At 51.0% G+C, this 13,978-nt stretch overlaps 1 protein-coding gene across 1 annotated transcript in view; it reads right to left on the reverse strand.

Annotated features, from left to right (window-relative positions):
• aacs (acetoacetyl-CoA synthetase) overlaps window positions 1-13,978 on the reverse strand; it is a 189,721-nt gene that overhangs the window by 100,154 nt on the left and 75,589 nt on the right. The window contains exons 7-8 of the mRNA XM_038790294.1: window positions 7,237-7,318; window positions 3,269-3,419 (exon numbers count right to left, since the gene is read on the reverse strand). Of these exons, the coding sequence (XP_038646222.1) occupies window positions 3,269-3,419; window positions 7,237-7,318 (233 nt within the window). The remainder of the gene's footprint in view (window positions 1-3,268; window positions 3,420-7,236; window positions 7,319-13,978) is intronic.

Here is a 13,978-nt window from a genome sequence, read left to right on the forward strand (position 1 = left end):
CCTCCGAGCTCCAGAAACACAGGGAGGAGATGAGAAGAGACCTCTTCGCAGATGCCGAAAAGGCAGTAGAAGCTGCGACAGCCCCCATGAGAGAAGCGATGGGCAATATGGAGCAGAGGCTAGAGGCCCAGGAGACGCGACAAGAGACCTCAAAAAGGCCGTCATGGACCAAGGGGACCAGATCGCAGTGTTCAAGGCAGAGGTGGTGAGCTGATCAGAACCCAGAAGGGGCTGAAAGACAAAGTTGGTGATCAGGAGAACATAACGCGTCAATAGAATTTGAGAATCGTGGGGCTGCCAGAAGGAACGGAGGGGAGGATCCCCACGGAGTATGTAGTAGCGATGCTCGGGAAGCTGGTTGGCAAGGAGGGCTTCGCCAGGCCCCTGGAGGTAGCACCCACAAGTCGCTTCCGGCAATGGCCCAAAGCAGGGGAACCACTGCCGGCGATAATCGCAAGGCTCCACAGGTACCATGATAAAGAACGGATCCGGAGGTGGGTGAAAAGCACAAGAGGATGCAAATGGGAAGGACATTCCATCGCTTGTACCAAAACATTGTGGCAGGCCTGGCCAAGCGTAGGGCCAAATCCGCCCTGTACAAAAGTGGGGTGCAATTTGGAATGCTCTACCCTGCCAAACTATGGGTTACATACCAAGGTAAGGAACCTTACTTTGACACCCCGAAGGAAGCCAACATGTTTGTCCAGAAAAATGGACTGGGCAACCAACGATAGAGGGCAATAGCCAGAACACAGGCTGCAAAAAGACAAGAGGGGCAGGAGCGAACACAGGCAAAGGGGTAGAGCAGGCAGGGTTTGTGGCAAATATATATGCCCCAAACTGAGACGCTGCAGAATTCATCAAGGTAACAATGGCGGAAATGAGCAGCACGTTGGCACAGTGTGTTAGCCCTGCTGCCTCAAGGCTCCGAGGTCCCAGGTTCGATCCCAGCTGTGGGTCACTGTCCGTGTGGAGTTTGCACATTCTCCCCGTGTTTGCGTGGGTTTCACCCCCACAACGCAAAGATGTGCAGGCTAGGTGGATTGGCCACGCTAAATTTCCCTTAATTGGAAAAATTAATTAGGTTCTCTAAATTATTTTTTAAAAACAATAGCGTGAATAGTGGCCCTGGATATCCACTGACTTCTCAGGAGCGGGGGGGTGGGGGAATCTTTAATTGCAACCAGAACGGGACATCGCATTCTCCAGTTTCTGAGAGGCACCGAAGGCGGTGGACAGGGGTGAAATCAGAGCCTATAGGGCGCTGAAGAGACAGGAAAGAAAGACAGCCAAGCTGCAGCTGGTCGACTCAATACTGGAAGTGGATCAGCAATACTCCACACGGCCCCAACCATGGAGCTGCTAGCGGAAAGGAAAAATCTGCAGTTGGAATTTGGCCTGCGCTCCACACGGAATGCAGTCCACCAGCTCCACCAGACACTGTGGACATGGAGATAAACATGGAGACAAGGCCAGTCGCATGCTGGCACACCAGTTGAGAAAACAGGCAGGTGTGAAAGAGATAGCACAAGTCAGGGGCAGAAATGGTAAGATGGTAGCGGATCCAAACAAAGGTAACAAGGTCTTTACAAACTTTTATCACGGGTTAGACACCTCTGAACCTCCGGAGAGGGACTCGCGGATTGAACAGTTCCTCGACAAACTGGATGGTGGTAGGGAAGGGCTAGAAGCACTGCTGGGGCTGTTCAAAATCGTGGAATGCATCAATTTCATGCAGTCAGGGAAAGAGCCGGGTCCAGATGGGTTCCCGGTAGACTTGTACAAAATATTCTCAGCAGCGCAGGCCACGAACCTGCGGGAGATGTTCAACGGCTCAATGTCAAAGAGGGCCCTGCCGCCCACTGGCGCATGCCTCAATCTCACCGATCCCAAAAAAGGACAAAGACACAAGAGTGTGGATTATACAGACCTATCGCTCTCCTAAATACTGATGCAAAAATCCTAGCAAAGGCACTGGCGAGGCGCCTGGAGAACTGCCTGCCAGAAGAGATTGCAGAAGATCAGACCAGGTTTGTAAAGGGCAGACAACTAACAGCGAACATCAGACACCTGCTAAATATAATAATGACCCCATCCGGGGAGAGGACACCAGAGCTGATCCATCTCCCTAGACATTGAGAAGGCCTTCGATCGAGTAGAATGGAGGTACCTCATGTAGGTGCTTGAACAGTTTCAAAAACTATATAATACACACAAACACTATGTAAATATTGTAAGATAGAATTGGGACCTCGATCTCAGACGTGGTGACGGCTTGGGACTCATGTGTTGTCGTTACTATTGTGCTAACTATTACTATTGTTGTTCCTGTATCTTTTTTATCTGCAAAGTCCTGTTTTTAAATGCAAAATGCCAATAACAATATTTTTAAAAAAGGAAGTTCCAGGATCTTGACCCAGCAACAGTGAAGGAACGGCGATATTGTTCCATATTATCATGGTGTGCAGCTTGGAGGGAACTTGCAGGTGGTGGTGTACCCATGCATCTGTTGCCCCTGTCCTTCAAGGTGGCAGAGGTCACTGGTTTGGAAGGTGCTGTTGAAGGAGCCTTGGTGTGTTGCTGCAATGCATCTCATAGATGGCATACACTGGGGACCAGTTTGGCTCAGTTAGCTGGAAGGCTAGTTTGTGATCCGTACAGAGCAAGGGCCAACATCGCGGGTTAAATTCCCGGACTGACTGAGGTTATCATGAAGGCCTCGCCTTCTCAACTCATGCTCCTAGTCTGAGGTATGGTGATCCTCAGGTTAGATCACCACCAGCCAGTTCTCCCCCTCAAAGGGGAAAGCAGCCTATGGTCATCTGGGATTACGGCAACTTTACTCACTTTACATACACATTGCTGCCACTGTGCTTAGGTAGTGGAAGAAATGAATGATTAAGGTGGTGGGTGGGGTGCCAATCAAACGAGTTGCTTTGTCCTGCATAGTGTTGAGCTTTGAGCATTGTTGGGGTTGCATTCATCTGGGCAAGTGGAGTATGTTGCATAACGCTCCTGACCTGTGCCCTGTAGACGACAGACAGGCTTTGGGGAGTCAGGAGCCACAGAATTCCCAGAATCTGACCAGGGAAAGGACAAAAGCATAAACAACTCCCCCAAGTCCCCCAAAGTAAAATGCTGATATATTTTGCCTTTCGGTCTTCCATTGAATGCAATTTCAAATACAACATTCAAAACTGCAAATTAGCACAGCTAAATGGAAAAAAACAAGCCTGCATCCTTTCTTAAAGCCTCAGGGTTTACCTACCCCAGCTGAATGCACCATGCATTTCGGTGCCCCTGTTGTACCAGAGGAATACATGATGAAAAGTGGGTGGCTAAAGGGCAGCTGCTCAAACTCCAGCTGTGGACCATGATCTCCTTCCTTTCCAGTGGCAAGGAAATCATCTAGAAACATGCTGTAAGAAAAATCATGTGGTTATAACATAGCTGCAAGGGGGTTTGGTAGTTGAAATAATGCAACTTAATCTAAAATTATTATTAGGGGAATCATTGACTGAAGATTTTAATGACTCAAGGTCAGTGCATACATTTTGTATATAAATCATTTCATCGAATTTTTTTTTTTTAAAAACACAAAATACAACACAAAAAAAAACACAAAATGCACAGCAAATTGATGCTTAATTCACTGAAATAAGGAAAAACACATGCAGCCTAACAACTCCAGATGACCAATATCATAGAATGATATTGCGTAAGGACCCTCCGAAAAAGCACCCTACCTAGGCCCACTCCCCTGCCCTATCCCCACAACCCCACCTAACCTGTACATCTTTGGACTGTGGGAGGAGACCGGAGCACCCGGAGGAAATCCACGCAGACTCAGGGAGAACTTGCAAACTCCACACAGACAAGGCCGGGATTGAACCCAGGTCGCTGGCGCTGTGAGGCAGCAGTGTTAACCACTGTGCAACCCGCTCGGTGATATATCACTTCATAAACTATGGCTTAGCTATGCAGATATAGATGGCTGGAAAGAAAATATCCAGACCAATTTCCACAGGATGTGGTATTTCAGTTGGTACCCAAATTTGAACAGCATTAGAAAGAAGGAATTATTTATGATCCATTACAGTTATATAAAGAAGGACCTATCCAAAAGGGCATGAAAAATATTAATCCGGCATTCAAACATCAAAGGCAGGGAAGGGACTGAGAGGAGAGAGGAAGGTGAGATTGGAAAAATAAAGGTGTTTCCTCCACATAAAATCTGTATGAGAGTGAATATTAAAATTAGCATTTTGGTAGCACTGGTTGAGAAAAATGTTGGTGAGGACACTGGGATAACTAACTCCCTTGCTCTCTTCCAAACTGTGCCACGACATCCATCTGAAAACAGACATCTCACTTAATTCTGACCAGAAAGGCAATGCAGCACCAGCCCAGGGGTTACGTATTCATGGTCTGGAGGAAAATTGAAACCCGCAATCTTTTAACTTTTTTATAATAACTTTTATCGTCACAAGTAGGCTTACATTAATACTGCAATGAAGCTTCTGTGAAAAGCCCCGAGTCGCCACACTCCAGCGCCTGTTCGGGTACGCAGAGGGAGAATTCAGAATGTCCAATTCACCAAACAGCACGTCTTTCAGGACTTGTGGGAGGAAATTGGAGCACCCGGAGGAAACCCACACAGACACGGGGGGAGAACTTTCAGACTCCTCACAGCCAGTGACCCACACCGGGAATCGAACCTGGGACCCTGGGACCACTATGCTACCGTGCGACAAGAATAGGCATCAGCGACAACTCATTAGTTACACCCTTATCTGGTTCAGATAACCTGGCACAACCAAAATGCGTGGGTTGCACTGCCAGGTGCCAGTGCCAAGATGGCATTCCAAGACCCAGGGCCCAAGGGGATGGGGTGAAGGGTGGGTATGAAGGCACCTCCAAAAGGTTGGGACGGGTTGAAGGGTGGGGGTTCTGAAAAAGCGTGCATGTGGAGGTCTGAAAAGGGGGGCCCTTAGCAACCCCATAGCGGGATATCCTCATTTTGGGAGAGGGGGGGTCAATGCTCATGTCTGTAGGGGGTGACATTGGCCATCGGTCGGGGGGGGGGGGGGGTCTGTAGGACCATCAAGCTCGCTTAGAGATCAGGGCATCCTTTCAAAACGGTGGCCCGATCTCGGAGGAGCCAGTCTAGCTGGCTAGTTAAGCTCCCCAGTGGTGAAAAAATTTCCAAGTGTGGGCTAGAACAGGAAGAAACTCCAAGGCCCAAAAACACCTAGCAAATCTTCAATGCAGTAAAATGTGAGGTGACGCACTTTGGTAGAAAAAAACATGGGGAGGACAATGGTACAATTTTGTGGGGGAGTACAGGCTCAATGGTACAATTTTGTGGGGGAGTACAGCAGCAGAGGGACCTCAGGGTTCAAGTGCATAAATCTCTGAAGGTGGCCAGGCAAGTTGAAACAATTAAGAATGCTTATGGGATCCTCGAGTCCAAAGATGTGCAGGTTGGGTGGATTGGCCATGATAAATTGCCCTTAATGAGCAAAAAGGTTAAGAGGGCTTATTGAGTTACAGGGATAGGGTGGAAGTGAGGGCTTAAGTGGATCAGTGCAGACTCGATGGGCCGAATGGCCTCCTTCTGCACTGTATGTTCTATGTTATATGTTGGGTTTATAATAGAAGCATGGAGTATAAAAGCAAGGAGGTGATTCCAAACCTCTACAAATCATTGGTCAGACCACATTTGGAGAATTGTGTTCAGTTCTGGGCACCTTATTTAAGGAAGGATGTTAAAGCCCTGGAGAGAGTGCAGAGGAGATTTACTAGAATGATACCAGGAATGAGTAATTTTAGATACAAGGAAAGATTGGAGAAATTGGACTTGTTCTCCATGGAGCAGAGAAGATTTAGAGGTGACCTTATTGAGGTGTTCAAAATTCTGAACAATTTTGACAGGGTAAAGAAGAATATTCTGTTTCCACTAGTTGGAATGTCAGTATCTAAGGGGTCACAATTTCAAGATGGCGAGAGCTGAGAGTGAGAGGAGGAGAAACTTCTTTACTCAAGGGTTGCTGGGGTTTGGAATGCACTGCCTGGGAGAGTGGTGGAGGTAGATTCCATAAGATGTTTCAAAAGACAGCTGGATATATATTTGAAAGTGATTAATTTAGAGTGCTATGGAGATAAGACAGGGGAATGGGACTAGCTAAGTTGCTCTTTTGGGAGCTGGTGCTGACACGGTGGGCTGAATGGCCACCTTCTTTTCATTTCATTTTCATTTTCAGTGATGTAAATAACAATAACAAAAAACTTTTCTTTGGGATACCAACTAACCCATTGTATTCCCACCATTTTCTATGTTTAAGATTTAAATTAATTTGCCTTGTGAGGTAAAGTTGCCATCTTCCCAGATCTGGGGTGGGAGGAGAGAAAGAAGAGGAAGAGAAGGAGAAGAAGGAGAAGAAGGGAGAGGGAGAGAGGGAGAGAGGGAGAGAGGGAGAGAGGGAGAGAGGGAGAGAGGGAGAGAGGGAGAGAGGGAGAGAGGGAGAGAGGGAGAGAGGGAGAGAGGGAGAGAGGGAGAGAGGGAGAGAGGGAGAGAGGGAGAGAGGGAGAGGGAGGGAGGGAGGGAGGGAGGGAGGGAGGGAGGGAGGGAGGGAGGGAGGGAGGGAGGGAGAGAGGGAGAGAGGGAGAGAGGGAGAGAGGGAGAGAGGGAGAGAGAGAGAGAGAGAGAGCTGACTAGTGGTGATTTAACTTGAGGATCACCTCAGCCAGCTGACCTTGCTCTGTATCATGAGCCAGTTGTCTAGCCAAGTGAGCTAAACCAACCCCTATACAGGTTTTATAAAAATAGTTCTTAAGAGTCCGCAAACGAAAAGCATCTCAATTCTAATTCTTGTCTCGTATACAAGATCTGGTGACAAAACCTTCTGCCATTTGGGCCTTAATGTTTGGAAACTTAATTTAAATAGCTTGACTTTGCAATTCCCCCCACTTGCCCAACCTTCCCTTCATTTACCCCTCTCTCTTTCTCTCTACCTCTCGCCCCTCGCCAATAAAGTTTTCTCCTCAAACCTCATTTTTTCAACTATGCCATTAGTCTACTCTTCTACTGCTCAGTGCCTATTTCCTTCTTTGAACCACAATGGGACATTTACTATGCTCAAAATAGCTGGCAGCAGCTGTCATATTACAATGCATAAGAGACATCAGTTGACATTGCAACAAATACTCCATAAAATATTATTCCTGAGTTTTCACCTGTTGGGTATCCTGGACAGTTCTATGGTCGCTCTTGATCGTACGTATGGAATTACTACTACCCTCTTCAAATCAGGCAAACCTAAAAGAGCAAATAAAAAAAGCCATGTCAATCAACCTTAAATTGCACCAAGATAACACAGACTTGGAGTTATCAGAAATATAACCCTAGGTTTCAGGTACAAATTAAAATTTGCCGAGAAACCATCACCGCAGCCCCGCCCCCTCACATTGACCATGAAAACCGTCTGTTATGATTGTTCTAGATTGTGAGTGCGTCCAAGAATGAACGACTTCATTTGAATATAACTAATTTTATACAGCCACCTCTAATGTAAGCAATGTTTTCTGAATCACCTGCAACACGCCATCTATAGGAAGAAATACTGTGTTTTTAAAATAGGCATCCTCAATTGCACCTGTGTTACAATCTAGGACCACGAGCCACATTTCATAGTGAAATAGGTCTTCCTGCTCGCCAAATGTACAAGAACATATTTTCCATAGAATTCCAACAGTGCAGGAGGCCATTCGGCCCCATCAAGTCTTCACCGACCCTCTGAAAGAGCAGCCTACCTAGTCCCGCTCCCCTGCCCCGTCCCCGTAACCTCACCTAACCTGCACATCTTCGGGCTTTACCAAACATATGTACCAGTTTGAGTCAAAAGATTTGTCAGTCGATCACAAAGAATTGCTGGTTTGAGGTTTAAGAATTATTCATGGATTATAAGGTATGGCTTGTGCGTGGGCTGTAATGTGAGAACCTTGAATAAAATATGCAATGCGGTCTATCTACTCTTAGAAAGAAAGAGTTTAGCATATATAAAGAGAGTTAATATATAATGCACTTTGTTGCACAATAGATGCACAGGATTTATTTTCATTTATCGGTTCAAACTTTGAGATCATACACCTGGAGCAACCAGAATGTATTAAGTATTAATCCTATCCTTGGGTGTGAACTATGCCTCAGTAATAAACCCATCAACACCAAGACAGCAGGAGGACTACAGACTTACTTCCACTCTGGAAACTTGAGGCCTTGAAAGACTCGATACAAATGCATTTTTTTTTCTTTTAACGGTGCTATCAAAATTGCAAATAAATTAAGAACTGGTGTAACAATTCACCTAAGTTGTTGAAGGAAGCTTTCCCTTTTCTCAAGTACCACAGGAATGCAACTGTGATGCTCCAGAATGTTGTTCCTATTGATTTGATAGATTTATCAACTCTTCTCTTGAGCTGACGCATCAAGTTTCCTAATGTGCCGAAGAGTAGAATTCTAGTAAACTTTGCACGGGATTCACCGACCACCCTGCCACGTGGTTTTTGGTGGCAGAGGTGGCCCGCCAGCGGGATCTACCGACCCAGTCACAGTCAATGGGATTTCCCGGTGACAGCACCCTTCGCTGGGGGTAACCCGTGCGCTGGCGTGGGGCCAGAATCTCCGACACAATACTGCAGTCAGATTGTATTTTAACGCCTTCGGAAACGTTGCTGTTTTTTTGGCACATCTGATTTAATAGCAGCATCTTGTATTGATATGGTGTCTGTAACATTGTAAAACCTCCCCGGGAGGCCTTGTTCATCGTGGCTGGGGTCTTCAACAAGGCCAATCTCAAGCGTGTACTGCCAAAATTCCACCAACTCATCTCCTGCCCCACCAAGGGCGACAACACTCTTGACCACTGCTACTCAAAAATCAAGGGCAAGGGACGTCCGGTTGCGGTAATGAGGAGCTAAGTCGCACGTTCGGTAGCTCCCGCTATTTTCGGTCTTTTGGGCTCTTTTAAGGGCCCGTAGCGGTGCTGGTTGGACTTTTCCCCGTGTGGGAACACTTCCTCTACGACTCTCCGCCGGTGGATGGCCTGGACCAGGAGTGGAGCGGTCAAAAGATCGGCTTTGGAGCAGAGAAAGGTGCGAGGCAGGAGAAGCAAGATGGCGGCGGGTGGGCAATCAGCAGCGTGGCAGCAGTGGGCACGGGAGCAGGAGCTGCTTCAGCGCTCCTTAAGGGAGCTGAAGGCAGAGATCCTGGAACCGCTTAAGGCCTCCCTGGACAAGCTCATGGCGACCCAGACGGCTCAAGGTGCAGAGATCCGAGAGCTTCGGCAAAAGGCCTCGGAGAGTGAGGACAAAATCTTGGGCCTGGTAGTGAAGGTGGAGTCGCACGAGGCGCTCCACAAGAAGTGGTAAGCGAGGATGGAGGAGATGGAGAACCGCGCCAGTCGGAAGAACCTGCGGATTCTAGGCCTCCCAGAGGGGCTGGAAGGTTCGGATTTGGGGGCCTATGTGTCTATGATGCTGAACTCGCTAATGGGCGCGGGGTCGTTCCAGGGACCCTTGGAGCTGGAGGGTGCCCACCGGGTGCTGCTAAGGAAACCTAAGCCAAACGAGCCGCCTTGGGCGGTGCTGGTCCATTTTCACCGCTTCGTCGACCACGAGTGTGTGCTGAGGTGGGCGAAGGAGAGTAGTAAGTGGGAGAATACGGAGATTAGGATCTACCAAGACTGGAGTGCGGAGGTGGCAAAGAGAAGGGCTGGCTTTAATCGGGCGAAGGCAGTGCTCCACAAGAAGGGGGTCAAGTTTGGCCTGTTACAGACCGCCAGCTCTACTTTGACTCTCCGGATGAGGCCTGGGCTTTCGTCCAGGCAGAGAAGCTGGACTTGAACTGAGGACTGGAGGCTGGGGAATGGTGTATACAGCCCGGAGGCTCTGTCCTCCTTGGTATCCTTTCGCTTTTATCGGTTCTATTTGATAATGTTTTTGTTTTTGCTATTCTGCCTTTTTTGCTTTGTTTTTTTTTTGGGGCTGTTATCTGTTTACTTGGACACTTTGGCACGTCTATTTGGTTTTTTTTCTCTTCCACTAGTTGAGAGTTTGGGAGTGGTGCGCGGCCCTGTTGGGTCATGTGCCCGTCTTTTCCCGCATGTTGGGTCAGGGGGAGGGCCTCGGGATGGAAGCGCGGGCTTCTTTCCCGCGCTGGAGGAGCAGTGGGCGGGGCCGGCACTGGGGGAGGAGAGGGGGCGCGGTGGTTGTGTTGCATTGGGAAGGGTCAATGGGATGGTGGGAGCAGCCGGCGTCAGCAGGAGTCGGCTGACTTACGCAAGTACAATGGAAGGGGTTACGCAGCTAGGGGGGGGCCTAGGGTAGAGGGGGGGGGGGGGGTACCAGGTTGCTGCTGGAATGGCCATGAAGGAGCTGGAGTATGTAGAGGGGGTCGAGATGGGGGTTTGCCACTGTGGGGAACGGGCTGAGCGGGGGAGCGTGGGTACGTGGCGGAGGGAGGAAGGGTTATGGCTAGTCGGTGGGGGATGGGGGCAGGTAGCCCCCTATCCGGCTGATAACCTGGAATGTGAGGGGACTGAATGGGCCGGTTAAACAGGCCCGCGTGTTTGCGCACCTGAAGGCGGATGTGGCCATGATTCAGGAGACGCACCTGAAGGTGGCGGACCAGGTTAGATTGAGGAAGGGATGGGTAGGCCAAGTGTTTCATTCGGGGATGGATGCAAAAAATCGGGGGGTGGCGATCCTGGTGGAGAAGAGGGTGTCACTTGAGGCGTCGAATGTGGTGGCAGACAACGGCGGGAGGTATGTGGTTGTAAGCGGCAAGCTGCAGGGGGAGCGGGTGGTGCTGGTCAACGTATACGCCCCGAGCTGGGACGATGCGGGTTTTATGGGGCGCATGTTGGGCCGGATTCCAGATTTGGAGGCGGGGGGCCTGATAATGGGGGGGAGGGGAGATTTCAACACGGTGCTGGATCCGCCATTGGACCGATCCAATTCCAGGACGGGTTGGAGACCAGCGGCGGCTAAGGTGTTGAGGGGGTTTATGGACCAGATGGGAGGGGTGGATCCTTGGAGGTTTGCGAGGCCGAGGGCCAGGGAATTTTCATACTTCTCCCATGTGCATAAGGCCTACTCCCGGATTGATTTCTTCATTATGAGTAGGGCGCTGATTCCAAGGGTGGAGGATGCTGATTATTCGGCGATAGCCATTTCGGACCACGCCCCGCACTGGGTGGACCCCGAGCTGGGGAAGGAGAGAGACCAGCGCCCACTTTGGCACTTGGAGGTGGGGCTACTGGCGGACGAGGAGGTGGGCGGGCGGGTTCGAGGATGTATCGAGAGCTACCTGGAGGCCAATGATAATGGGGAGGTCCGAGTGGGGACAGTCTGGGAGGTGTTGAAGGCGGTGGTCAGGGGGGAGTTGATCTCCATTCGAGCCCATAGGGAGAGGAGAGAGCAGAGAGAGAGCGAGAGACTGGTGGGGGAGATGGTGAGGGTGGACAGGAGATACGCAGAGGCTCCGGAGGAGGGATTTCTGAGGGAGCGGCGTAGTCTCCAGGCCGAGTTCGACCTGCTGACCACCAGGAAGGCAAAAGCTCAGTGGAGGAAGGCACAGGGAGCGGTGTATGATAATGGGGAGAAGGCGAGCAGGATGCTGGCGCATCAACTCCATAAGCGGGGTGCGGCCAGGGAGATTGGTGGAGTTAAGGATAGGGGAGGAAATGTGGTGCGAAGGGGGGTAGGCATCAATGGGGTCTTCAGGGACTTTTATGAGGAACTGTATCGGTCCGAACCCCCAGCGGAGGAGGGGGGATGAAGCGCTTCTTGGACCGGCTGAGATTCCCAAGGGTGGAGGAGGGACAGGTGGAGGGACTGGGGGCGCCGGTTGAGCTGGAGGAGCTGGTCAAAGGGATAGGGAGCATGCAGTCGGGGAAGGCGCCGGGGCCGGAGGGTTCCCGGTCGAATTCTATAAGAAGTATGCAGACCTGTTGGGCTCCCTGTTGGTTAGGACCTTCAACGAGGCACGGGAAGGAGGGGCTCTGCCTCCGACGATGTCTCGGGCGCTGATTTCCTTGATCCTTAAGCGGGACAAGGATCCCCTGCAGTGTGGGTCATACAGGCCGATCTCACTTTTAAATGTAGACGCCAAGCTGCTGGCGAAGATCTTAGCCATGAGGATAGAGGACTGTGTGCCGCAGGTTATCCACGAGGATCAGACGGGGTTCGTGAAGGGGAGACAGCTGAACACGAACATACGGAGGCTCTTGAACGTTAAAATGATGCCGGCGGTAACAGGGGAGGCGGAGATAGTGCTGGCGTTGGACGCGGAGAAGGCCTTTGATAGGGTTGAGTGGGGGTACTTGTGGGAGGTGTTGGAAAGGTTCGGGTTTGGGGAGGGGTTTGTCAGGTGGGTGAGACTGTTATATGAGGCCACGATGGCAAGCGTGGCCACGAATAGGAGGTGGTCGGGGTACTTTCGGCTATACCGAGGGACGAGGCAGGGGTGTCCCCTGCTTTTTGCTTTGGAAATCAAACCCCTGGCCATAGCGCTGAGGGAGTCGAGGAACTGGAGGGGGCTGGTGCGGGGTGGGGAGGAACTGGAGGGGGCTGGTGCGGGGTGGGGAGGAACACCAAGTGTCGCTCTATGCGGATGACTTGTTGTTATATGTGGCGGTGGGGGGGAATGCCAGAGGTGATGAAGATTCTCAGGGAATTTGGGGATTTCTCAGGGTACAAGCGCAAATTGGGGAAGAGCGAGCTATTTGTTGTGCACCCGGAGGACCAGGAGGGGGGGATTGGTAGGCACCCACTAAAAAGGGCGGAGAGGAGCTTTAGATACTTGGGGGTCCAGGTGGCCAGGGGCTGGGGGGCCCTGCACAAGCTTAACCTTACTAGGCTGGTGGAGCAAATGGAGGAGGAGTTTAAGAGATGGGACATGTTGCCGCTGTCGCTGGCGGGTAGGGTGCAATCAGTTAAGATGACGGTGCTCCCGAGGTTTCTGTTCCTGTTCCTGTTCCAGTGCCTCCCCATCCTTCTCCCGAAGGCCTTCTTCAGGCGGGTTAACAGGAGCATTACGGGGTTTGTGTGGGCGCATGGGACCCCAAGGGTGAGAAGGGTGTTCTTGGAGCGGGGCAGGGTAGGGGGGGGCTGGCACTGCCCAACCTCTGTGGGTATTATTGGGCTGCCAACGCAGCAATGGTGCATAAGTGGGTAATGGAAGGGGAAGGGGTGGCATGGAAAAGGATGGAGATGGTGTCCTGTGTGGGCACGAGCCTGGAGGTGCTGGTAACAGACCGCTGCCGCTCCCTCCAACGAGGTATACCACGAGCCCGGTGGTGGCGGCTACCCTCAAAATTTGGGGGCAATGGAGACAGCACAGGGGGGAGATGGGGGCCTCGATGGGGTCCTTGATACGGGGGAACCACCGATTTTGTCCCGGGGAGAATTGACGGCAGGTTCTTGAGTTGGCACAGGGCAGGTGTCAGGAGGCTGGGGGACCTGTTCATAGACGGGAAGTTTGCGAGCCTGGGTGAACTGGAAGGGAAGTTCCGGCTCCCCCCCGGGAACACCTTTAGGTACATGCAGGTAAGGGCGTTTGTCAGGCGGCAGGTGGCGGAGTTCCCTCTGTTACCGCCACGTGGGGTCCAGGACAGGGTGCTCTCGGGGGTGTGGGTTGGAGAGGGGAGGATCTCGGAAACGTACCACGTGATGCAGGAGGTAGACGAGGCCTCGGTGGAGGAGCTGAAGGGTAAATGGGAAGAGGAGCTGGGTGAGGAGATCGAGGAGGGGACGTGGGCGGACGCTCTAGGAAGGGTGAACTCCTCCTCTTCTTGTGCGAGGCTTAGCCTCATACAGTTTAAGGTGCTGCATGGGGCTCACATGACCGGGACAAGGATGAGCCGGTTTTTTGGGAGCGAGGACAGGTGTATTAGGTGCTCAAGGAGCCCAGCAAACC

Source organism: Scyliorhinus canicula, chromosome 1, assembly GCF_902713615.1.
Source record: "Scyliorhinus canicula chromosome 1, sScyCan1.1, whole genome shotgun sequence".
Classification (NCBI taxonomy): domain Eukaryota; kingdom Metazoa; phylum Chordata; class Chondrichthyes; order Carcharhiniformes; family Scyliorhinidae; genus Scyliorhinus; species Scyliorhinus canicula.